Here is a 26,358-nt window from a genome sequence, read left to right on the forward strand (position 1 = left end):
AGCCTGGCCAACATGGCCAAACCCCGTCTCTACTAAAAATACAAAAAAAAAGAAAAGAAAAAGAAAATAATAATTTAAAAAATTAGCCAGGTGTGGTGGCGGACGCCTGTAATCCCAGCTACTCGGGAGGCTGAGGCGGGAGAATCGCTTGACTCCGGGAAGAAGGAAGGAAGAAAGAAAGGAGGAGAGAAGGAAGGAAGGAAAGAAGCAAAGAAGGAAAGAAAGAAGAAAAGAAAAGAAAAAAGAAACGAAGAGAAAAGACAAAACAAGAAGAGGGGCAGGGCAGGGCAGGGCAGGGCAAAGAAAGACTCAATGGGGGAAAGGACTTGCCCAAGGTAATCTAGTACCTGGAAAAGCGGAAGGCAGGAGCCTGTGCCGCACAAGAGCAAGGGGGAGCCAACACCCAGCAGCCCTTTTGAGAGGGTCCCAGCCCCTAAGATGCGGGACACCGCAAGAAGGAACCTCCTGTCTGAAGAGGCAGCTGCGCTCTGGAGTCCTGCTCTGGGACAGATGGGCGAGCTCCGCTCTTGGGGCCGGAATGCGATGGGCCGGAAGCCTGGAGCGTCTGCCACCCGGGTTCCAAGCCCCAGGCTCGCAGTCAGCGGCAGGCCGAGTTCAGCCTACCGCCGCAAGCTCCCTCCCGCCGTTCCCGACGAGCACGCAGGTGCCGCTGGCCTTTGGGCTAGGGCTTAAAAGCCCAACACGGGCGAAAAAGATGCGGTCTCAGTTGACGGGGACGCTTTAGAGAAACGGACTCGCCTCTCCTGTTCCGGTTGGATCTGCGCCGGCTTCTCAGGCCCCACGTGGGATTCGACCCGGGTGCTCTTGTGAGCTGCTGCTCCTGCGGTCGGTGAGATTACCTGGGTCTAGAGTACGGAGCTGCTCCGTGGCCACGAGGACGTCACCATGGTGGGCCCCCTCCTGCTCCCCCGAACCGCTCGGTTGGTTCCCGGGAAGGATCTTGTTGCGCAGGCACAGAGGGAGGGTGCAGTTTCGAGAACCTAGGAGAGAGGAGGATTCAAAGTGTTTATTTGAGAGAGTGTGCGGGGTAGGGGCGACGCCTCTGTGAGACGAGTCCCAGGCCCAACGCCTGGACCTTAGAGTTCCGCGTCCGAGTGCTGAAGTGCCCAGATGTCGCCTTGCTCCTCTTTGCCTCGTGCTTAACTTCTCGCTAGTCATTGCCTCCTCGGGGGAAACCCGGCACCTTTCCACTGAAACGCATCGGGGAGTTTGGCGAAACTCCGGAGGTCACTGGCCCCACACCCCTGTGTCCCCCTGGCTTAGGTAGACTCAGTGTGGGCTTAGTCGCCTCTTCCTCGGCGTCCTTTCACCTCCCGTTAGTGACCCATTCCTGCCCTTAATTCCGCCTTTACGCCCGCATTCCCTCCAGGGCGCCGAAGCAGTTTTGTTGTTTTTGTTAAAAATTGAGTAGATACAAAAGAGTGTTTCTAAGACACATTTCAAGTGTGAAGATTAGTAGTTTCAGGAAGTCTCGTTTACCCATTATGTAGTTTTGAGAAATAAAACATAGCCTTTGAAAGCCCTGTGTTACCTTCTTTGAACCTGTAACTTTCAGAACCTTAAGAAGCAAACATTATCTAAGTTTTGTAATTATAATTTCACTGCTTTTCTTTATATTTGTATTCTGAAACAGTATGTTGTTTCTTCTTGCCTGTATTTTACTTAATCGTTGTGTTGTTGAGAATAATTCTTGCATAGAAACAGGCTTTATAAATATTTTTAAATTAATTTGTAATAAAAGCAAAATTTAAAACGTTTATAATCTGGTCAAAGGTTATGATACTGTGCCCACAATGTGACCTCTTTCTTTTCATTTTTTCTCTTTTCATTGTATGCCAGTCATTTTTGTCTTACAGTTTAGGTCTTTCGTTGTTTGTTTCGCGAGTTTTTTGTGCTTTATCTATTTATTTTGATGCACCACTGAGGCATATTTTGTATTTTATTTAGATTGTACACATTTGTGTAAATTCAGTGTTTGCTTGTCACTTTGCTTGTGGAATTTCCAACTCTTTATAGTGTTAGTTTTTTTCCCCTTTTCAGAGTGGAATGTGAAAGCAATTACATCTCATTGTGTTTGAGGGGCTGGGGAGGTTGATTGGTATTTGTAGTTGTCCTTGACTATCAGAGCTTCACCTTTTTATCAGGCTGTATAGTAGAAGTATGTTGCTTTGGCATAGAAGTCAAAAGAGTGGCATATAAACCTGTTTTCATTGGCTCATTTCTGGCTGTGTCATTTTTTTTTGATACAACCTCATTAGTGGTTCTGCTGCATCCTCTTTCAGTACAGCTCAGAATGTGGTCCCAGAGGACAGAGATGGGCACCTGGTTTTCCCTGAGTTGCCATCTTGGCAAAATTACTTAACCTCCCGTCTGTCTAATTAGGATAACAGTAGTACCTACCTCACAGAATTGTTGTGGAAATTAAATGTAAAGTGCTTAGTCTAGTGCCTGGCACTTAGTAAATGTTATTGTTGTTAACTTTAGTTATGTAAATATATAGTAACAGTACAGCTTATAGTTTTCCACCCTTGTTACTTTGCTCATTAATGTTCTCTTATTGTAAATCTTTGCTGGAGCTCAGCAAGTTCATATCTTTTTTATATCAAATTTTACTTTATTATACTTAAAAGAATCTTTTCAAATTAATCCATCCCACTCAACACTTCTTTATGCTGCATTAAAAAGGTTTTTAGTGTTTATTATTATTATTATTTTTGAGATGGAGTTTCATTCTTGTTGCCCAGGCTGGATTGCAGTGGCACAATCTCTGCTCATTGCAACTTCTGCCTCATTGCAACTTGCGCCTCCTGGATTCAAGTGATTCTCCTGCCTCAGCCTCCCGAGTAGCTAGGGTTACAGGCGCCAGCCACCACACCCAGCTAATTTTTGTATGTTTAGTAGAGACAGGGTTTCACCACATTGGCCAGGCTGGCCTCGATCTCCTGACCTCAAATGATCTGCCCGCGTTGGCCTCCCAAAGTGCTGGGATTACAGGTGTGGGCCACTGCGCCCAGCCAGGATTTTAGTATTTTTAAGTATGGCTCATACTATACTTAACTAGGTCCTGATGGGTATACTCCTTTTTGTATAAACCTGTCATACAGCTTGTGTGTGCTGCTTTTCCTCCCTAGCTAGACTATATACCGTTGAAAAGTGTGCCATCATCCTCCCGGCATTTATCCATGCACATTACTGTGGGGCATTAACTGTTACTGACTACCTTAATGGTAGAGATTGTGTGTTTTGGAGCCTTCATCTATAAATATGAGCTACAACAATAAATCAGCTTAATAAATCTCATAGAGATTATCTGTTAGTGAAAACTTGCTCCTGAAAGTTAGTAAAACTAAAGAAAAACATTAATGGAAATCTACCTAGTATACCAAACTTGTTGAGACAATATTGCTTGTACATGGTTTAAAACACTAAGAAATGGTTGCTCATTAAAATTTTATTATTTCATATTAACTGCTATAGTAAAGTGATATGTATTTAGTGGCTTAAAGCAACACATTCATTTCCTGAAACCTCTGGAGGTCAGAAGTCCAAAGATGAGTCTTCACTGAGATGAAATTAAGGTGTTTTTCAGGGCTGTCTTTCTTTAAGGGGCTCTAATGAATTTTTTCCATTTCTTGAGGTCATCTACATTCTTTGGCTCCTTCCCTCCTCAAATCCAGCAGCATAGCATCTTTAAATTTTCCTCTAGAGGAGGTTACATTTTCTCTGACAGTGATACTCCTGCCTTCCTCTTACATGGACCTTTAGGATTATATTGGGCCCACCTGGATAATTTTCCCCATCTCAAGATCTTAATCAGATCTGCAAGTCTTTTTTGTCATATACGGTAATATATTCCCAGGTTCTGGGGAAATCAGGGCATGGATATCTTTTGGTTGGGGGAGGGCAGAGCATTATTTCATCTGCCACAAAAAGGCTTTCTCCAGCTCTCTTGCCTAATGCCCTGGTTCTGTTGAGAAACAGCCACTATTAACAGTTTCTTAGCTATTGATTCAGATATTTTATATGTATGTACCAGCATATATGTATGTTCCCTAACCTCTCTTTTTACATAAATGGTATACTAGACACCTTAGTCCCTTGCTTTTTTGTCTTACCTGATCTTACAGATCTATGTAAGTACATATAGATCTACTTCTTGCTTTTTAAATAGTGAACATTCCATTGTTTGCTTCTGTAACTTATTTAACCCGATCTGTGATGGACCTTTAAATTGTGTATGCTATTTTGCTGCCACAGACATTGCAGTACTGCTGCATTGATTATTTGTCCTCCCTTTGGTACATGTGTAAGTATGTCTATAGAATAAATTAATAGAATAAATTAATAGAAATAGAATTTCTTGGTCAAAGTTGACCAAGAAATTGACCAAGAAATTCTATTTTTATCTTGATGGGTACTCTCTTTATTTTTATTTTATGTTATTAAAAAACTGTTTTTAGAGATGGAGTCTCGCTCTGTCACCTAGCCTGGCATGTAGTGGCATATTCATAGCTAGCTCACTGCAGCCTCAAACTCTTGGGCTCACACCTCAGTCTCCCCAGTGGCCAAGATTACAGCGGTACACTGCCTCACCTGGCTAATTTTCTAGATTTTTTTGTAGAGACGGGGTCTCACTATGTTGTCCAGGCTGGTCTCAAACTTCTGGCTTCAAATGAGCCACCCATCTTTGCCTCCCAAAGGTGTTGAGATAATGGCTATGAGCCACTGTGTTTAGCCCTGATGGGTACTATGAAATTGCCTTCCAGAAGACTGTGCTGGCTTGCACCCCCTTGAACTATGAGATTACAAATACACTCACACCTCCACTCATGCAATGTGAATTATTTTTTATCTTTGTTAGTATTACACACTAGTAATTCTATTTCATTGAAGTTTTCATTTTTAAAGTTTTTCCAGCTTTTAAATAACACTTGTTTTTACTCTTCTTGTAAAGAGTGATATACCAAATTTTTTAAAGATTACTATGCTTTTTACAGTTGTCCCTTGGTATCGAGGGATATTAATTCAGGACACACTCGAATACCCAAATCCATAGATGCTCAGGTCCCTTGTATAAAATGGTGTACTTTTTGCATGTAGTATACTTTAAGTCACACTTAACCATACCTATTACAGTGTAAATGCTGTATAGTGATTATATTGTTTTTTAAATTTGTATTATTTTTATTGTTATATTGTTATTTTTTATTTATTTTTCTGAACATTTCTGTCCTTAGTTGAATACCCAGATGTGAAACCTGGAGGGCCAACTGAATTTATTTACATTTTTTGAGTGCTTGAAATAGTTAATGCTAATCTAAAACTTGAACACACAGCAAATGTTACAAATAAATAAGGAGCTCAGTTAAGCGTTTGTGACCTAAAGGATAAATTATTACCAAATGTTAGTTTTTGTCTTACTTTGTTACATAATATACACTTTAAGAAATTTTCTTTTTTTGTGTGTGTGTCATCTGCTTTATGTTCAGCAGTTGGAACCTAGGCTTGCTAAGAAGTCACTATTTTCTAAATCACTACTAAATCTAATCCAAAAGTACATTTGGAGATCACAAAACTGACTTCTGAAGGCTTATGAATGAAACATCCTAATTTAAATACTTAAGAAATGTATATAGTTTATTTATCCATTCTTTCTCCCTGTTTTTTTTTTTTTTTTTTGAGTGGGAGTCTTGCTCTGTTGCCTAGGCTGGAGTATGGTGGTGCTGTCTCAACTCACTGAAACCTCTGCCTGCAACGTTCAAGAGATTCTCCAGCCTCAGCCTCCCAAATAACTGGGATTACAGGCGTGCACCATGCCTGGCTAATTTTTGTATTTTTAGTAGAGATGGGATTTCACCATGTTGGCCAGGCTGGTCTTGAACTCTTGACCTCAAGCAATCTGCCTGCCTCAGCTTCCCAAAGTACTGGGATTACAGGCTTGAGCCACCGTGCCCGGCCCCATTATTTATTACTTGATAAGGGTTTTTGAAAGCTGTAGGTCTGTTGGGGTGGTCATGGTGGTTGGTGAATTGACTCAAACAAGACAGTGCCTTCTTTCTTGCTGTGTAACTTTGTCAGTGAAAAGAGTGCCTCTGACAGGGACTGGCACAGAGTTTGTGTTCATCTCAGTGTGTAGGTAGTCTACCCGCCTGTTCCTGTTCAGGGCCAGGCCAACAAGAGAGCCTGTTTCTCCCAGGAGCAATTAATTTAGGTAGAAATACAGTAAACCTGTCAAACCGATTTGAGCTATGATCTTGTTTTTCACTTCTTACAAAAGACCCAGAAATGAGAAGGATAAACATGAGTATGTGCTAGAATTCCAGTGGCTGTATGCCTGTACCTTGTTATAGAAAAGATAGAAGGCAAGTACTATTGCATTTAAGTTGGAAAAACTGATCTATTTTCTGTGTGACCTAGCAAAAGTTTTTCAAAGTGCTTTTGTTTCAAAGTTTTCTTCAGTCAGAAGGAAATTTTAAATGAGGTAAACATTTTTATTTTTATTGTAGAATTGTATCACTAAAATGGATCAGGCCAATCACCTTTATTTCTTTATTGCCTCCCATCTGAATATCCTTGGGAGACTACACTTACCTTTATCTCTGGAAAGAACTTGTCCTTCCTTGACAGTTACATCTTTGTTTCATTATGATCCCAAATATGATATTCTCATCTTTGATAGAAGTCTCACTTAGTGGCATATTAATTTCCTATGTTATTATTCCAGGTAGACCTAAATGGGGTTGCATGTGAGACGAGTTTAAACCACACTACTTCTTCTTTCTTACTACGTTTATTGTCTGCTTTTACAGGAGTAAAACAATTATAATGTGTGACATCGTCTCTTTAAACTCTTCTTTCAAACTTTGGTTGGGCCATTCTTAGTGAAGTTAAAGATGATTAAAACCAGTCTGTTTATGTGTCTCTATAGCTTATTTTAATACTTCTTTTTTCATTTGTTATTTAGGTTTGCTAGTTCTCACCATTTTGCCATTAAAAAATACCAGTATGCAAGGCAATCATTTTTCAACTTGTTGATTTTAGATGTTCATTGTTTTGTTGCGAAAAGTGTTTGATTATCTGTATCCAGAGATATACAGTGATGCAAGTATTTGTTGATGTTGGATCAAAATCTGTACTGAACAGTATTATTTCATATTCTCTCTGTTGTTCTGGGAACAAGGAAGATATTTTGATTTGATTTTCTGATTTAAACATTAACTTCCATATTAATTAGTTGGTAGATTTATTTTGTAGCCGGGAAATTGAGAAACGTTTAGTAAATTTCTTGATTTTTAAATCCTAAGTTACTTTCTCAGGGAGGCCTTTCCTGACTTCCCAGAGTGAGTCAGGACCCTGTGCTTTCGATCCATTTTCTAGCCAGCACTTACTAAGTTAGCTATTCCTGAGAAAACTACATTGTAAACCCCATGAAGGCAAATTCATGTCAGTTTTTGATCTGGAAGCCTCAGTACTTTTCCTAGTACATGGTATATTTAGTGTGTGCTCAGTAATTAAAAAAATATATACATAACAAATACTATTGTGAGGTTGAGGTGTAAAGAGTGGCAGTAGAGAATGTGGGAGAAGAAGTTTATTCTGACTAGATGTTAGTAGGTAAGTTTGGAATAACATAAGTTGAGCTAGATGTTAGAATCTAAATGAAGATAAAATTGAAGTCTGCATTAGATAATTATTAACATATTCTTTTAATGTTAAGGAAAGCACTATCATGAGTAATTTTATAAATTACTTTTATATTTTATACCTCACACTATTTTAAAGAACATACTTCATATTTTTAGTTCATAGTAGCCCATTGTACAGTACAAAGTGGATGCCCAGTAAATGCTCACTGAGGGCAGCAGCCCACTTTCTTTTACTCTCAAACTGTGGTTTGCAACCTCAGGACATATTTGCAGTCTCAAATGAGCTGCTATTAAGGAAATAACACACAAATGTACAGTTAATGCTGGGCAGTGCAGTACATTATTAGGTGCTGAATGGTAAATGCTACCAAGAGGGAAGGGCTACTGAGATATGAAATTATTTTTGGATCCCTTCAAGGAACAGTTGAACTTGACCTTTAAGTGGTCTTTGAAGATTGGGTGGGGTTTAGAAAGACTTATATATGGAACCATTAAAGTCTTCTTGGAAGCACTAATTATTTGTCATTGACACCTGTCATTGCATCATATCTATCTGTTAAAGAAGGAAAATGCTCACTAGTGCATTTCACTACTATCTTTGCAGTGAAGATTCACTGCAAACAAAATGTGTAGATTTGCTTAGTCCATCCCATTTCCATCATGTCACTGGTGTAAAATTGGTACATCATTTACTGTAATTTACAGTCATTCATGGCATAATGACATTTTGGTCATCAGTGGGCCACATATATGATGGTGGTCCCATAAGATTATAATACCGTATTTTCACTTTACCTTTTCTGTTTAGACATGTTTAGATACACAAATACTAACCTTTGTGTTATACTCGCCTACAGTCTCAGTACAGTAACATTCCGGACAGGTTTATAGCCTGGGAGCAATAAGCTGTGCCATAGAGCCTATGTGTGTAGTAGGCTACACCATCTCGGTTTGTGTAAGTACACTTTCTATTTGCATAAAAAGAAAATCACCTACTGACTCATTTCCCAGAAAGTATCCCTGTTAAGTGAGGCATGCCTGTATTTGTATGTTTAAGGGTATATGGTGTTTACAGTATTGCACTATAAGCTTTCTCAGTTGTAGGCATGGGTTTGGTCTTACACTTTAAAAAAAAAAAGGATCTATGTACACTTTGTGTCCCTCAAGTGTGTTTTGTGAAATGATCACTCTTTTATGTCTCTCCTTTCACTGAGTAGTCTAAATGGCATTTCTGTCTCTGGTTGAGCCTAGACTATGGCTCAACTTGATGGTCTTTTAGGCAAAGTTCTTTTTTTGCTACTTATTATTTTAACAGGAATATTTAAAGCATATTGCCCCTAAAATGACTCTGCTATATTGTTTTGAATAAACTATTTATGTGTTTTTTTGTTACTTCTAGTTATGAATCCAAAGAACAGACTTTCAGACTAAAATTTTTTAAGCAGTCACTAAAGATTATAGGGAAGAGATACTTATAATGCAGGTTTTCCGACTGGACTATTTCTGTGGTGCCAGAGCCTTTTTATAGGCGTAGGTATTCAAAACAGTCTGTTAATTATTTTATGATAGAGTTTTACTTTAGTTTTTCCCTGTTGAAACATTTTTTTCCAAATTTTAATGTATTGAAAAATATGAAAGTGTTTTGAAATATAGTAAATTTTATTGTATATATTTGTGTCTCATTATATATTCATATCCTGCCTTGAGGGAACCTTTTCCAGAATACATTATTATAAGGAATCATAACTTACAGTTGAGTCAAAAATAAGTTCATTTCTTTATACCTTCTTTTTTTTTTTTTTCCTGAGACGGAGTCTCCCTGTGTCGCCCCCGTCCGGGCTGGAGTGCAGTAGCACGATCTCTGCTCACTGCAAGCTCCGCCTCCCGGGTTCACGCCATTCTCCTGCCTCAGCCTCCGGAGTAGCTGGGACTACAGGCGTCCACCACCTCGCCCGGCTAATTTTTTATATTTTTAGTAGAGATGGGGTTTCACCATGTCAGCCAGGATGGTCTCGATGTCCTGACCTCGTGATCCACCCGCCTCGGCCTCTCAAAGTGCTGGGATTACAGGTGTGAGCCACCGTGCCCGATCGTATACCTTCTTTGTACTAAGTCTTGAAGGTTCTTTAGTCAAGATCATCTAAAGCTATGAGGGCATTTTTCTATTCAAGGGATATCAAACTTTTTTTTCCCTAAAGGAAGTTTTTGAGTTTTTAAAGGAAATTTTTTGCAGTTTTGAACATATTGCTGGAACTTCATGGCTATGTATTTTCAGTTTTAGCAGCTTCAGAGAGTTTCTATTTTCTTCCTCGGGATTTTCGTGAATTTTTTTCATATTTTTAAAAAATGATATGTGGGATCAGATCTCTTTTACAGGATGCATCTTTGCTTTCGATTTTTGGTTGTGCATTAGTTATTTATTCCTTTGTAAAAAGTTACCCTAAAATTTAATGGCTTAAACCAATATTTATGATCTCACTGTTTCTTTGAGTCAGGAATCAGGCATGGCTTACTGGGCTCCTCTCCCTCAAGGTTTCTCACAAGGTTGCAGTGAAAGTATCAGTTGGGAGTGTGGTTTCAAGGCACAGCTGGGGAGAGTCTACTTCTTTTTGTTGTTTTTGTTTTGTTTTGAGGCAGGGTCTGACCCTGTTGCCCTTTTGCCCAGACTAGAGTGCAGGGGTGCCATCTACACTCACTGCAGTCTCCACCTCCTGAGTTCAAGCTATCCTCCCACCTCAGCCTCTCGAATAGATGGGATTACAGGCACATGTCACCACACTCAGCTAAGTTTTATATTTTTAGTAGAGATGGGGTTTTGCTATGTTGGCCAGGCTGGTCTTTAACAGGTGATCCCACCTGGTTCGGCCTCCCAAAGTGCTGGGATTACAGGCATGAGCCACCACGCTTGGCTGAGGATCTACCTCTAAGCTTGCTCTTGGTAGGATTGGTAAGATGGTTCTTGGTAGGATTCAGCTCCTCATGGACTGTTGAACTGCAGGCCTCACTTCTTCACTAGCTGTTGTCTGGAGGCCTCCCTCAGTTATTTGTCATGTGGCCCTTCCATATGGCGGGTCACTACATGACAGCTGGTTTCCATGAGAGGGAAAAAGATGGAAGCCAGAGTTACTTGATAATCTAATCTCAGAATTGACATTTCATTGCTTTTGCTAAATTCTTTTCATTAAAAGTGAGTCAGTAGGTCCAGCCCACATTCAAAGGGAGGGGATTCCGTAATGGAGGCATGAGAATCAGGAGGTGGGGTTTATTGGGTCCATCTTAGAGGCAGCCTGCCAAATGTCCTGAAAGGTTTTACTTGGTTCATGTTTGCTAGGTTCTTTAATCTCAAAAATTTCTCATTACACCTCCCTTTCTCCTCTGCACCTGCCATGTGAGCAGAGAGATACATAAGAGTACATATACTCTGTTACATGATGGTTCTACTTATTTTCCTATACCTGTAACCAACTTCCAGTGATAACCCTAAGATTCAGATGTGGATATATCTTCTTTTATCAGAAAGTGAGCAGAGCACTCAATGAATGTTGAAAGAATGAATACATTTGTGAATGAGGAATTTGCGGTTATTTTAAATAGTTCTGCCTAGAAAGTTATACAAAGGAAGTAATTTTGAGCTGCATCTTATCAAAGGGCAAGTAAAGTATTTTGCAGGCAGATGTAATAACAAACTCAGTCTCAAGAAGTTATGAAACAGCTTGGTATGTTCCAGAATGGTGCGAAGTTCAGTAAGAATGGGATGAAGAATCTTTTATAGAGGAGCATGGGAAATAGTGGTGGAGAAGCAGGTTGGGGCTAGATTGTTTCTGTGCTAAAGACTTGGGACCTAACTGTGAGCTAGTGGAGCACTTTAAGCAGGGGAGAGGGACTTTACTATGTTAGTGTTTTATGAAGACAGACTCTGTAGCTTTGCTGAAAAAAGGACTAGTGGGGAGAATCTAAAGACCATCCTGATTATGAAAGATTCTGAGGACTGAATTAAGCAATTGGCAGTAGTTTTGAAGAAGATTGTAGAGCCACTTGGCCTTTTTCTGGACTAGGTATGTTGGAGACTGCCAGCTGTCCCCTAATGTATTCTTTCTGTTTTTCTATATGAGTGGTTCTTTTTCTCACAGAATAAGGATTATATTACTACTCTCCCTTATGTAACACTGTGAATACATTTTGGTCAGTGGGATGTGAGCAAAAGGATCTGTGACTTCCCAGGTCACGTGCTTAAAAAAAGGAGATGTACTTTCAGATTTTTCTTTTCCTACTTCATACTGGCTTGAGTGTAGACCTGGTATTAGGCTGTAGGTATAGCCTGAGGCTAGTAGACAAAAAAAATGGAAGGATCCTGAATCCCTAAGGGCTTTGTGGAACAGAACCTTCAGCTCCTACTTTCAACAATAACCAAACTTGATCTGGGTTATGCCATTATTTGGGGTTTTTTATTACAGAGAGTCAAATCTGATTCCCAAATCATTATAGGTGGGGTAAGATACAGGATTATGTAGGAATAAAAAAAACCTGAGATGTCTAGTTTGGAGGACCTAATGAATTGTGATCTGATTAACTGGCATAGAGCTTCAGCGGGAAAATGATATGATTTCCCTTTTGGATATACTAATTCTGAGATGGCTTCTATTGTTTTCTGTATTCCTAATTTGTACAGGCAATGAGCCCAACTTTGATTTTACATGATTCATTGCCCGCTTTGTTCCATGTGAAACATCTACAATCAAATCTCTACTAGTAATCCAAGTCCCTTCTACCCCCTTAATTTTCTTAACTGTAACATTTCTGGCTGTGAGTCTCCTCACTATCTATATTCCCTGTATCTTCTTTGAAGACGGAACATGTTGTTGAAGAGCTGAGTTTATTGACTCCTTCTGTGCCTTTCTTCTGTCATTGGAGAGCACCTCTGAATATATCATTTCTGTCATTACCATGGCAACAGATTATTAGAATTACTTAATCAATCTGGCTTATCTCCTGATTTTTCTTGTAATGTTTTTGGCTTACTGTATTTCTGTCATATTACTGTTTTTGAAATTTATTTGTAAAGAAGATTTTTGTGACTGGAGGCACTTACATATCTGACTATATGTGTCATGTGTTTTCATACATTTTAGCCTAAAGCACCAAAGGGAAAAAGTGCAGGACGGGAAAAAAAAGTCATCCATCCATATAGTAGAAAAGCAGCTCAAATTACGAGAGAGGCCCACAAACAAGAAAAAAAGGAAAAGTAAGTATCTTTTCATCATTTGTATTATTCATTGTTAAAAAGCCCCTTTATACATTTATCTTTCAAACATGTGTCCTTTCGCAATATTGTCTCCCTTTCATAAGTATTTATTGAATGTGTTCTGTATTCAGAGGGTAAAACTGAACAAGGACTCTACTCTTTTAGAGCTTACCTAAAACAGAGAAGTAATTTACATAGCAGTAGGTGATGAGTGCCATGTAAAATTTAAAAAGTTATGAGATGGAGAGTGAGGGAGAAGTTCTGTTTTACATGGGATAGTCATGGAAGCCTTCTCTGAAGAAGTTATGTTTGAACAGAGTTGAAAAATGTGAGGTCTATATATAAGGCATATAGGTTAAAGTGTCCATGAAACATATAAGAGGAGGTATGGAATGGATAGTTAGATATGTTTAGTCTAGTATTCAGAGAACAGGTTAGGGGTATTGACACAAATGTGGTAGCGATCAGCATCCATGTGGGATTTCAAGCCATGAGATTGGGTAAGATCAGTTCACCTAAGGAGTAACTGTTGATAGGGAAGAGAAGTGAGCCAATTACTGAGTCCAGTGGCGTTCTACCGTTTAGAGCTTAGGAAAAGAAGGAGCATTCCACAAGTGAGACTGAGAAGGAAGAGAAAGAAGGCTGTTTCTGAGATTCCTTAAAATGAAGTGAAGTTCAAATAAAAATCATCATTTTGACTATTTTAGAATAGCCTTGCCATTTTCATGAATGTTAGATACATTTGCATACTAGATAATGGAAACCAGTATATTTTTAAATGTTGATTCTTTGCTTAAGATAAGCCTTATATAGTAAAGGTTAGCTGTTTCACAGTGATTTGACTAGAAGGAATTAAGTGTTATGATAGCAGAGTCAAATTTTCTTTATTTTCTGGGGGGTAGTTTTTTTGTTGTTGTTGTTTAACAAATATTTACTATGATGATAGCAGTTTTGCTTTAGCACAGTAGTTTTCAAACTTCAGCTATTTGTGCATCACTTTTATGATTTTTACTGTATCTTTTTAACATGATTTAGTAGTACTGTGATTTTACAGTTTCTGCAGTCATATATATCAGTATTTTGCAAACTTAAGTACATGAAATACATCTGTAGAGCTTATTAAAACTGTTTGTTCCAATCCCTAGAACTTGCTATTCTGAAGGTTTGAGTTTCTGGCTTAAGAGTTTCCATTTCCGACAAGTCTCCAGGTAATGCTGGTGCTGTTGCTGCTGGTTTAGGGACCACACTGTGAGAATCACTGACCTATACTATTATTTATTTTCCCTTAAATACCATTTTTTTTAAAAAGGAGATTTTTTTTTCTCTCTTAAAGTCAAGTAGGTACTATTACCTGCTGTAAATGGTCTGAGTCTGAGACATGACTTTTGTATATGTTTGGTGAAAAGATCTGGTGAAGGTTGGAAGACTGGTAAAATAAACCCACACTTTTGTCCTTAATGTAAAGTGAAAGGATCAAAATAAAATGGAGTGGGGGGAAGTAACTTGCTTACCATTTTATTAAAGATTGTTTAATTCTGTGTCTATGAACTGCTTACCTTACATACAGTACCAGTGATATAATGTGCAATATTTTAGCAAGTAACTGCTTTAGAATATGATTAAGTACTTGGTTCACTGTCATTGTGACCGTGAGCCTAGAATGTTTGTATGTTGTCAAGTATATTCAGCATGTTGTGTATTGATTTACAGAATTAGCATTATAGAAAAATTGTGGAAGAATAAAACAGAACAACATGCTCATCTGATATATATATTGTCCTAAGAAAATTCTGTTTATTGGCCAAGACTTTTCTTTTAGTAATGCAAAGTAGAAAAACATCAGTTAATTTTTCTGCGTTGACAGTGTTCTAAACAGATCGGATTTTTTCCCTTTTTAAAATTTATTTTCAAAAAGTCACTCTCTTAATAGTGAGTGACTCTAGAACCAAATACACAATTTTAATAGTACTTAACATTATTCATGTTATGAAATCATAGGCTTAGGCCACCATAAATGTCAGTTTTTTGAGTAGCAGCATCAGTAACCACGAGTGGGAATGTGGTCACAAAAGGCATGTTGAAATGCTGTTGATTCCCTGTCCCATTTCAAAAGATGATTGGTGACAAGATACCCAGATGGTCGGGACAACTTTAAGCAAGGTGATTGAAGAAGGTACCAACAAGACAACTTGAAGTTGGGTACCTGTGGCTTCTTAGAAATGAATAGCAGTTACCAGATGTTGTTTTAGTAACTGTGCTGCGTAAGAAATTCTGCTACAATTTTGCAGCTTAAAACAAACAACAGTTTCTGGATTAGGTAGGAATCCCATTGCCACTTAACTGGATGTTTCTGACTCAGCGTCTTTCACAAGGCTGCAGCTAAGCTGTTGTCTGGGACTGCATTCATCTCAGAGCCTGCTAGGGAGAAGTTCTGCTTCCAAGCTTCCTCACATGGCTGTTGGCAGACCTCAGAAAAGATACTGTAGGAGTGGATAACAATGCTAGAGTAAAAGTTCAAGCATATTCTTATCTTCAACGTTTGAAAAGCTCTGATTTAGGACTGTATGACAGGAACTAGGATGGTTTGCAGACTAGCACATTCCGAACAATAAACAATTTACAAGCAGCAAGTGGCTCTTTGATATGATGTGATTTTTGTTTTATGATTTTTCAGTATAGCAACATTTTGGCAAAAAATTCTAGATAGCAAATGAAAATGACTCCTAATGAAAGATTAACAAAGGAAACTAAGCATGATGGGTAAGAATCTCAGAAACAACTACCTTTGAGAATTAATCTTACTGAGTCTCTTGAAAAATCATGTTTACACATTGTCTTAAGAATTTTTTCATATTTACATGCAAGTATCATTTTAAATCTCAAATCTCTACTTTTCTTCATTGCAACTGATACCACTGTAAGTTCAGGTTCCCACTGAGTCCATTCAGAATTATTGCAACTTGACTTCTAACTAGATTCTTCCCTCCAGCCTTATTTAAAAGCAGCAAATTCCTCTCAGAAGCATTCTCTAACTTTTTATGAAGTGTTCTTTGTTTTTTAAAATCGACTTTGAGGTATAATTCATATATAATAAAGCAAACACATTTTAAGTGTAGTTTTTGGGTTTTGACAATTGTATACATTGGCGTAGCCACCCTGATCAGTATATAGTACAATTTCATCTTCCTAGAAAATTCCCTTGTGCATCTTCCCAGTCAGTCCTCACCCTCTACCTCTAGCCTCAGACAGCCACTAATTTGCTCTAGGTGAGATTTATCTTTCTAATGTTTAGTATAAATGGAATCACACTGTATGTGGTCTTTTGTGCCAGTGTCTTTCACATAGCATAATGTTTGTGATACTTATCCATGTCATTGTATGTATTAGTTGTTCTTTCCTTTTATTGGGAATATTATTCCATCCCCAGGCAATTTATTTATATCCATTCACTGGATATGCAACTTGTTCATCCATTCACTGTCTATGTTCGTTTGGATATATTTTAGATTTCGGCTATTATCAGGAGTCTGCAAGCTAAGGCATTAGCCACCTGTTACTATGAAAAGTTTTGTTGGAAAAATCAATGCTGGTTCTTTTTGTGTTTTCTATAGCTGCGTTCATGCTGTGGTGGCAGAGCTGAGTAATTGTGACAGGTACATGGCCCCCAAAGCCTAAAATGTGACTACTTGACCGTTGAAGAAAATATTTGTCAACCTCTGCTATTAGGAATAAAGTTCATTCCTGTAGAACATTCATGTACAGGTGTTTGTCTGTACATATGTTTTCATTTTTCTTTTACTTCCTAGAACTATAGTTGTTGGGTAGATGTTTGAGTTTATAAGAAATTCAGTTTGTAAGACGTTTGGTTAACATACTTAAGATGTTTGCTTAAGTATATGAGAAATTGGGTTTATAAGAATTGCTGGATCATATGGTGTATTTTTAAGTATATACGAAATTACTTTTCTCAAAGTGATAGTACCATTTTACATTTTCACCACCGGAGTATGAGTTCTATTTGCTATATATCCTCTCTAACATGTTATATTGCAGGGTTTTTTTGTTTTGTTTTTATTGTTGTTCTCTCTTTAATTTTAAGCAATCTAGTAGATGTGCAGTGGTATTTCAGTGTGGTTTTAATTTTCATTTCTTGATGACTAATGATGGTGAGCATCATTTTAGGTTCTTTTTGGTCATTTGTGTTTTCTTGATGGAGAATCTGTGCAAATCTTTTGCCTTTTTGGTACTGGGTTATCTGTTAAGTAGTAAGGACTGTTTATATATTCTAGATACAAGTCCTTTGTTATTTGTGTTATGGATATTTTCTCCTATTCTGTAACTTACAAATTTTATATAGAGAAGGTTTTGGCCTGGTATTGTGGCTTATCCTTGTAATCCTAGTGATTTGAGAGGCCAAGGTGGGAGGATTGCTTGAGGCCAGGAATTTGAGACGAGCCTGGGTGACATAGTGAGACTCTGTCTCTACAAAAATAAAAGTAAAAAAAAGAAGAAATTAGCCAAGCATGATGGTGTATAACAATAGTCCTAACTACTTGGGAGGCTGAGGCAGGATGATTGCTTGAGCCCAGGAGTTTGAGGCTGCGGTGAACAATGATAGTGCTACTGCCCGAGCTACACAGTGAGGCCCTGTCTCTAAAAATAAGAAGAAGAACAAAAGATTTCATTTTATTTCTCCAGTTTTCTAGTTGAGTAAAATGGGAGGATAAATCTGGTTTGCTTACTTCTTTGTGGATAAAAGCCATGTGTACTTCCTGCTTTATACTAAGCCTTCTCTCATGGCTAACATTTTTCTTTTACCATTCCTGTAGTCCCTATCCTTTTTATTTATTTTTATTTTTATTTATTTGTTTATTTTTTAATCCTGAAAAACTTCTCTGCACGTTCAGGTCTCAGCTTAAAGTTTACTTCTCTGGAAAACCTTCCCAAATCCTAAAACATGTGGTAGGTGCTTTTTAAATATGCTTTTATAGCTCTGTATGCTTCTCTGTGTTTTTATTGCCCTTAGATTGTAAGGTTTTTTAGGACAGGGACAGTGGATTTTTTGTTCATGGCTGTATCCCTTGGGGCTATCAGAAACTAAAGTCTGGCAAAGACTTGGTATCCAGAGGTCTGCTGAATGAATAAGTCTTTAGAATATCAGTAATAGGAGGCATATATTACCTATACACTCACTTTCTGAGAATAAATGAAATTTTCGTTTGTTGTAATTCTTTTCAAATACATTGAAAGTAACCATTCTGTTTTGTTCTTATTGAAGTTTAAAAGATGATAGTAGGGCCTTTTAGTCTTAGTGGCAGCACTCAGTCTTCCAGAAGGTTCACATTACTCTTGTGCTCAAGTATTCTGCATATTACAGAACCCATCTGAACGTTCATAATTCAGAAAAGCTTTCAGTTGTGTTTTCAAAACCAGCTTGTTCTATAGGCTTCCTTTAGACATTGAGGTGCTTAAAAAACATTTCTGATAAAAATTTTATTCTGGTGATTCAAAAGAGAAGCATGGTATTTAATGTTTCTATTAACAAAATTATTTTCAAATTTGTAAAGAATGATCTTTTAATTAGAGTTCTTTAGGCAGTTTTTCTTTTTGTTGTTATTGTCAGAGTTTTAAAACTTGCTTTGGAAATTTTCTAACACATATTTATATACCTTTCCTTCAAAGATTGAAGAATGAAAAGGCCTTGCGTCTCAACCTTATTGGTAAGTGGGTTTACTTATTTGAAACTCTGGCTAGAGTATAGGGCATTTCTGCCCTATACTTATTTTTGTTTTTACTCTTTTAGTGAAATACTGTTTTTATCAGAGTGAATTTGATCAGACTTGATCTAAACAAAGCAAATCAGTCATTAAACTTTTGGAATAAACAGTGTTAATGATTTCTAGCTCAGTTTTCCAGAAACTGTTAGTTTATATTTATCTACCTACCTATCTGTCTACACATACATTCATATCCATCTGTCCATCTATCTGAAGTTTAACTCTACCTCCCTAACCATTAGAATTATGAAGGATTATGGCCTAGGTAGAAACAACAATTCCTGTTCATTTAATGATGTAGACATACACATCTTCAGTTTGTATCTCAGTGTCATGTCACTGTTTTTTTGGTCAGATTTATTGCTAATCATTTTTTACTCACAAGTCTGAGATTTAAATACTGACTATTAGGCTTTTTGTATTAAAATGAAAGGTATTTGAACCCCCATCAGTGCTTCATCAGGTAACAGAATAGTATTTTTAAATGGGATCTCAGTATACTGGGCAAAGTGATTTTTTTTGATCTGTAATCTTGAGAAATCTCACTGAAAGTGACCCTGATGGTCAGGTTTACTCATAAGGATGAATTTTGTTGGCTCTTTGGTAATATATATCAATTACTCTACACAATACCTGGTAGCTCTTGTGTGCTTAATGTAGGTGCTAGCTTTGGGGCCCTGGACAGGTCATTTAACATCTCTCATCCACAAATGGGGGTAATAATAGTACTAATTCTCATGGGATTATAAAACTGTTTACATAGTGCCTACAGCTTATTAAATACTCAGGAAATATCATTCTCATCATTAATGGAGTTCTCATTATTTATGACAAGCTATCCTTTGCTTTTAAATACTTAGAAGTTCAGGCTTGAGTAAATAATTACTTTCCTTTTTTGCATCTATATTGGATAACAAATCTATACAGAAGAGCATCCATCTCACTCCTCTCTCTTCTCTAAATTAAAATCTGACAGTTTAATTTGTGACAGATTGGTTTAATTAGCTTTGAGCCCAAACAAGGCTTTATGTTTAACATTGACATAAATTTTGGTTCTGTTTTAAACACATTAATATTGAGAATGATAATGAATATTTACTTGCTTAAATGATGACTTGTGGGGTAAACTGTCTTGGTACTTATTGTTTATAGGTGAAAAACTGCAATGGTTTCAAAACCATCTTGATCCCCAAAAGAACAGATATTCAAAGAAAGATGCTTGTCAACTAATTGAAAGGTAAACACTGGGCATATTATGAGCAAAGGGTCAGAAAAGGCAGTTCTCCAGCCTGTTTCTTTAAGACACAGAGCTCTGTTATGGATTTTCAGGAAAGCAAATGGGCTTTGTAATCAGGAAGACTTTGGATTCATTTCCTGTCTTAGTCACTATAGGAGGTTCGTAACCTATTTGGGTCTCAGAGTGGTAGTTAGGCCACTTTCTTGGGATCAGGATGGGCTTCCTGAAGAAGTGTCATCTAAACTGGCAACTGAAAGGTGGGGGTTAGCAGATCGAGGCAAGGTAGTTTGAAGAACCCCTAGCCAGAAAGAAGAGTAAAATGCCCAGAAGTGAGAATAAAGAACATATTTAGTGATCTGCCAGACATTTAATATGACTAAAATAAATTCAAGGAGGGAAGTGTGGCAGGTACAATAAGTGATAACTAGCTCATGAAAGACCTCAGATGTCAGTCTAAAAGTTGGGACCTTATCCAAGGACATTAGGAACCATAGGAGGCTTTTACAGCAAGCAGCTGAAATGATCCTACTTAACATTAGAAAGGGCACTTTGAGAATGAAGAAAACAGACTGAGAGGTTCATGACTCTGGCCAGGAAACCGTTGAAAGGTTGATGTAACAATCTAGGCAAGAAATGATGGTGGCCTTGGCTTGGCTCATAGCATGATAAAGAGAAGTAAAAGATTCCAAAGATATTAAGAAGGTAGAAGTGTCAGTGTTTAGTGAAAACTTAGGATGTGTAATAAAAGGGATAGAGAGCAGTCAAGGAAGTAATCACATTTCTTGTCTGGAGAACTATTTCCTTGGATAGGGAACCCAGGAGATGAAGGGGGTTTAGTGGGGGGTAGGTGGGGACAGGGTGATGGCAAGTTCAGTTTTGATGTGCTAACGGTGAAGCCACTAGGGGACATCCAGATGGAGATGGTGGTTGAATGTGAGGGTCTGCAGTTTGATAGAAGGCTGCGATTTGGTCACTGAAGTTAAAGAAATGGTCGTGTTATCCAGGGAATGGGTAAAAGAGGTTTGAGGACCTGAGGAACTTAGAGAAACATAAACATTTAAAGGCCACACGAAGGCTGGTTACTTAGTTTTCCGTTAAGTCATATAAGCCCAATACATAAACTTTGTATGTAACACAAATCATTTTCTTATTTTTCAGGTACTTGAATCGATTCAGCAGTGAGCTGGAGCAGATTGAGTTACATAACAGTATCAGGGACAGGCAGGGGAGGCGGCACTGTTCCCGGGAGACCGTCATCAAGCAGACCATGGAGCGGGAGCGACAGCAGTATGAAGGATATGGCCTTGGTGTGCTCACTGATTTTTTAGTTTGCTTTTACATGCCATAGCAGTATCAATTTGTGATTGATTTCAAAGGTTTATTTTAGCTCTTGTTTATTTCATTTGATTTCTTTCTTTGATGTCTTTTTCTTTGTGAGGGTTTAGAAAAAATTTGGATTCTTTTTTTTTTCCTCTACATTCCCAACAAAACTACCAAGTTTGTGACAGTGACATCATGTCTTTTTACTGTGATAGTAATACTGATTACTTTCACATTTATCTTATCAACCCTAACTTGTCTCCAGAACTCCAGATTTGCAGTATCACATATGGATTTCTCAAGCTCTCTACTTGCATATCTTTTGGGCATCTCAGACTTGACATGTCATGAAACAAAGGCCAGCTTTTCTCCTAAAACTTGCAGGTTTCTTATTCCTGTCAGTGGCATCACCACCTGCCCAGTTACTCAGATCAGAAACACTTTCATAGTCCACATCCAGCCCTTCAGCAAAGTGTTTAGAATCTGATGACTTTGATGACTACTACTACCACCTCCCACTTCCTTGGTTCAGGCCATTATCATCTCACCTGCACCATGGTAATAGCCTCCCAGTTGCTCTCCGTGCCTCCACTCTTCCCCGCTAAAGTCTGTTCAACATGTAGCAGCCAGATGAGTTGGCAGTATTTATCAGAGCACATCCAAAGTAAACCATTTGTTGGTGATACAGCTAGAACTGAAACTCAGATCTGCTATGCTGCAGTGCTTTTCCCAGAATCAGGGGATGGGTCTGGTGAACAGACTCTGATGAGTTTGCAGGTGTCAATTTCCCTGTAGGGAAATTGTCACCAAATTCTGTTTTGATAAGATTTTGAGAAGACTAGATATAACCATCCCCTCTCCCCTCCTCATGTGATGTAACTATTTCTGATTCATTAAGGTTCCTTTAAAAACTTTTTTTGTGCTTATTTATACCTTTTAACACCTAGCCTCTCATACTGTTATTCTCTGAAACTATTGTAAAAGTCAATATACAGTTGTAGCAAACATGCTTATTTTATCTTCTTTATTACTTGATACTGCATTTCATTTAACATTGTATTGAATTGGCCAGATATTTGCGGCAGCCTTCCAATTTTTGTTGTTCATGCCTCTTGTATTTCACCAATTTAAGTGTGATCATGCATATTGGGTTATGATGAACTTTTGAAATATGGTAAGGAACTACCATATACCTGGTTTTTATTAAAAATGGGTTTAATGGCTCACACCTGTAATCCCAGCACTTTGGGAGGCCGAGGCGGGCGGATCACAAGGTCAGGAGATCGAGACCACGGTGAAACTCCGTCTCTACTAAAAATACAAAAAATTAGCTGGGCGTGGTGACGGGCACCTGTAGTCCCAGCTACTCAGGAGGCTGAGGCAGGAGAATAGCGTGAACTTGGGAGGCGGAGCTTGCAGTGAGCCGAGATCACGCCACTGCACTCCAGCCTAGGTGACAGAGCGAGACTCCGTCTCAAAAAAAAAAAAAAAAAATGGGTTTAAGTTTTATTGAACTTCTTTAAGCAAAATTTCTTTTTTTAATTTAAAACAGTATTTTTTTCACATTTGGAAAAGTGTGATTTTTTAAACATTAATTCTTGCATTCTACCTTGTGAAGGTAGATTATATGTTTGAAAACATGGTACTTTTCACCAAGAAAAAATATACAACCTGTCATATTATTTTAGTGAATTGATAGTTATACTTTGCCAGGTACCTTTTATTGTTAAAAAAGGACAGGGTTTATTTTGTTAATAGCTTTGTTTTATTTCATGGATTTTATGCTAGAATTTATCATTTAATAGGATTTTTCTTAAGTCATCTTCAACTAACCCCTTTTGCAAATTTTTCATGTTAATTGCAGCAATACTTTGAAATTTTGTTTTCTTTTGGATATTCTTGCTAAAAATTATTATTTGTTGTATATAAAATTATGTGATTTAGAAAACATTGCCTCATGGAGATAAATTATCTTTTCCAGAGATTCCTGACATCCTAAATGCAAGTAATCTGAAAACGTTCAGGTGAGTCTGTCTTGTATTGTTCCCTTGAAGCTGTGTGTAAAGTACTTGACAGTTGAACTTTCTTCCTAGGAGTCTAGACGGTAAAACTAAAAGAAAATCAGGAGTTTCTTTTAACCTTTTCTTTTTTATCAGACCAAGTAAGAATTTTCTGAAGTTGGGCTTACAAACGGTTGATCTGCACCGACCAGATAGTGACCTGGTGTGCTTTTTGTTTTACGAAATGGTTTAAGATACATTGTTATAGTACCTCAAAGTATGTGATCTCACTATTCCTCCCCAGTTCTTATTTTCTTAGAAAAAGAAATAGCAGCAACAGATGTGATGGCTCAGAGTCACATCCCAAGGCTGTTCTGTAGCAGCCTCTTTTGCAGAGAAGATGGTTATAGGAATGACTCCAGGGAACTGGTTAAGTCATCAAGACCCGCTTTGTCCAGTGGTTTCTAGTTGTACTCTTTTGTAAACTGGGAAACTACTGAGTAGGATTTCAGTTTTGTAGGTTTTTTTTTTTTTCTTTTTTCAACTTTGATTTTAAATTCAGAGGTACATGTGCAGGTTTGTTACAAAGGCATATTGTATAATGTTGAGGATTGGAGTAAGAATGAATCCATTACCCAAGTAGTGAGCATAGCACCCAGTACATGGTGTTTTTACCTCTTACCCCTTTCGCTCCCTTCATTTGTATTCCCCAGTGTCTATTGTTCCCTTGTTTATGATCTTGTGTACCCAATATTTAGCTCCTACTTATAAGTGAGAACATGTAGTATTTGGTTTTGTGTTTCTGTGTTAGTTCACTTAGGATAATCTGTAAAAATCCTAGAAGAAAACCTAGTAAATACCCTTCTTGATAGCACCCTGAACAAAGAATTTATGGCTAAGTCCTCAAGCAATCGCAATAAAAACAAAGATTGACAAATGGGACCTAATTTCTGCATAGCAGGAGAAACTGTCAAGGGAATAAACAACCTATAGAATGGGAGAAAATATTCTCAAATTGTTTGCATTCAACAAAGTTCTAATATCTGAAATCTATAAGAAGCAAATGAATCAACAAGGAGTTTTTTAGTTTGTAAACATAGATTCTGTTTTATTAATCATTTTGGTCTTAACTAGACCATGTCAAAGGGTCTTATATTTAATGTTAATTGAAATTAGGTAAATTTAAATCCAGTCATTGTCTATACTTTTGAATTCGTTGAAACTAAATTAGCTTTAATAGAATTCATCTATCATGTTTAAGGTGCAGTTCACTTTTGAGCCTATGTATAGCATGTATTTACAATTTAAGTATATGGAGTTTAAGATTCTTTTTATACCTTAATTTTATTTTGAGTGTAATCTTAAATATATAAATATGCTCTTTATTTCTAAAACAACATATCTTCTACCTCCTCCAAAGACAGAAACAAGAAAAGAGATGAGTATAGCCTTCTGGTTAGAGTTCAGTTCCCAAAACAATATTCACATTACTTCTAAAGTAATTAATAAAATACTGAGGTTGAAAAACTGAAAATTCTCCATTATAAGAATAACAGTTGATTACTGAAACTTAACTGGGATGTACTTCTGTGTGTGAAAAGGAAAACCTCTTCTGACTGTATTTTGGAGATTTGTCAGGTATGATACAGTTCCTACTTTTGATTGCAATTCTTGATCTGGGTAGCCTGAGAGAAGGAGATACTCAGGTTAGAGAGGATGAAAGAATAGAAGAGCTTTCTGGTAATTTGCGCCTAATATTTTCCTTTAATGCTTTTGAAGTTTTGAATATGTAGGATCCTCAGAGTTTCAAAAATTTATTATCTCCTGTTTTTCCACATTAACTCTTACCAACACTCTGTACCCCCCCCCTTTTTTTTTTTTCACTTTTTGTCTAGGGAATGGGACTTTGATCTGAAGAAATTACCGAACATTAAAATGAGAAAAATTGGCGCTAATGATGCAATTCCCAAGAAGTGCAAGAGGAAAACTATTATAACTGTAGACCAAGATTTAGGGGAATTGGAACTAAACGATGAATCAAGTGATTCAGATGAGGAAATGACTGCAGTAGCCTAATTGTCTTCACTTGAATTGAAAATAAATAATTTGAGAGCTTCAAATTATATTCATTGATTATGGTACCTAATTGTCAAGATACAAGATTTTGATACTGACATTCTCTTATATAATGAGAGTTTCATTTGCAGTTTCAAAAATGGTGTTACGATATTTATTTTAAAATGAAGACTGCTTTTCATTTACATTAAGTTGTTAAAATAGATAGATGTGATCTGCAGAAGTTGTTTAATCTTTTTCATCTGAATTTCGGGCCGGGAGGGAGCAATATAACTAAGGACAAAAAATGTTTTGTTTTTCTTGTGTATTTATGACCACCTACTTTTATGTTTTGTGAAATGGACAGTAACCTGTTTCCTAAAAGATTCCTGTGGGTACTTTTTGAGTTGTGATAATAGCAAAATTGCCTTTCAGTAATAATATCACACTAATGCTTCTTTTAAACATTAAACCTATTTTCCTTTTTTACAAAATAAGGGAAAATGTGATAAGAAGTTTGTATACACTGCCGGATTATAGATTATTATTTATCTTTTGAACCAGAGTTAAATGGTAAAAGAAAAAAAAATCAGTGATGATTGTTGTGTTGATCTCCCACAATTAATTTATCTTTTGACAAAGGGGATAAAGAGTTTCAGTTTACCTCCTTTTAATTGTATATTATTTTTTGCTTTTTTATTGTGAAAAGTGATAGGTTTTATTTGTGGAGAGAGAATTAAAGATTAGAGAACCAGTGATTTTAATTATGCTACTTTTTCTTAGAGATAAGTTGACATATAATTCAGTATTTTCAGTGTCATGAAAAACATGAATGTTGTACAATTTGCTTCCTCAAAAAACTTGTTAAATGCAAGTATCCTTGGTATGTTTTTAAAAGAGCACAATGCAGGTGTATTTGAGTATTTTCAAGAGAAGAATAAAAACATTAATGCTGTATTAGGTTAACCAGATATCAACTAAGCCTTGTTAACAGTTAAAGTATTATAACTACTTTTTTTACTTCTGAAAATTAAAAATAAAATTTATTTCTGCAATTTCA

At 37.2% G+C, this 26,358-nt stretch overlaps 1 protein-coding gene across 2 annotated transcripts; it reads left to right on the forward strand.

Moving 5' to 3' along the window:
* Positions 1–568: 568 nt before the first annotated feature.
* TMA16 (translation machinery associated 16 homolog (S. cerevisiae)) lies at positions 569–26,358 on the forward strand. 2 transcript variants are annotated; one of them, XM_011983987.1, is made up of 7 exons: positions 569–909; positions 12,797–12,909; positions 18,592–18,629; positions 19,839–19,923; positions 21,082–21,230; positions 23,225–23,267; positions 25,139–26,358. In XM_011983987.1, exons 1-7 carry the CDS (start codon positions 907–909, stop codon positions 25,317–25,319), a joined length of 612 nt encoding a protein of 203 aa, XP_011839377.1. In that variant the 5' UTR covers positions 569–906; the 3' UTR covers positions 25,320–26,358. The 2 variants fall into 2 exon arrangements, with proteins under 2 accessions (XP_011839377.1, XP_011839376.1); XM_011983986.1 differs by lacking the exon at positions 569–909 and adding an exon at positions 8,590–8,622.

The sequence above is a fragment of the Mandrillus leucophaeus genome, unplaced genomic scaffold, assembly GCF_000951045.1.
Source record: "Mandrillus leucophaeus isolate KB7577 unplaced genomic scaffold, Mleu.le_1.0 Scaffold259, whole genome shotgun sequence".
NCBI lineage: Eukaryota > Metazoa > Chordata > Mammalia > Primates > Cercopithecidae > Mandrillus > Mandrillus leucophaeus.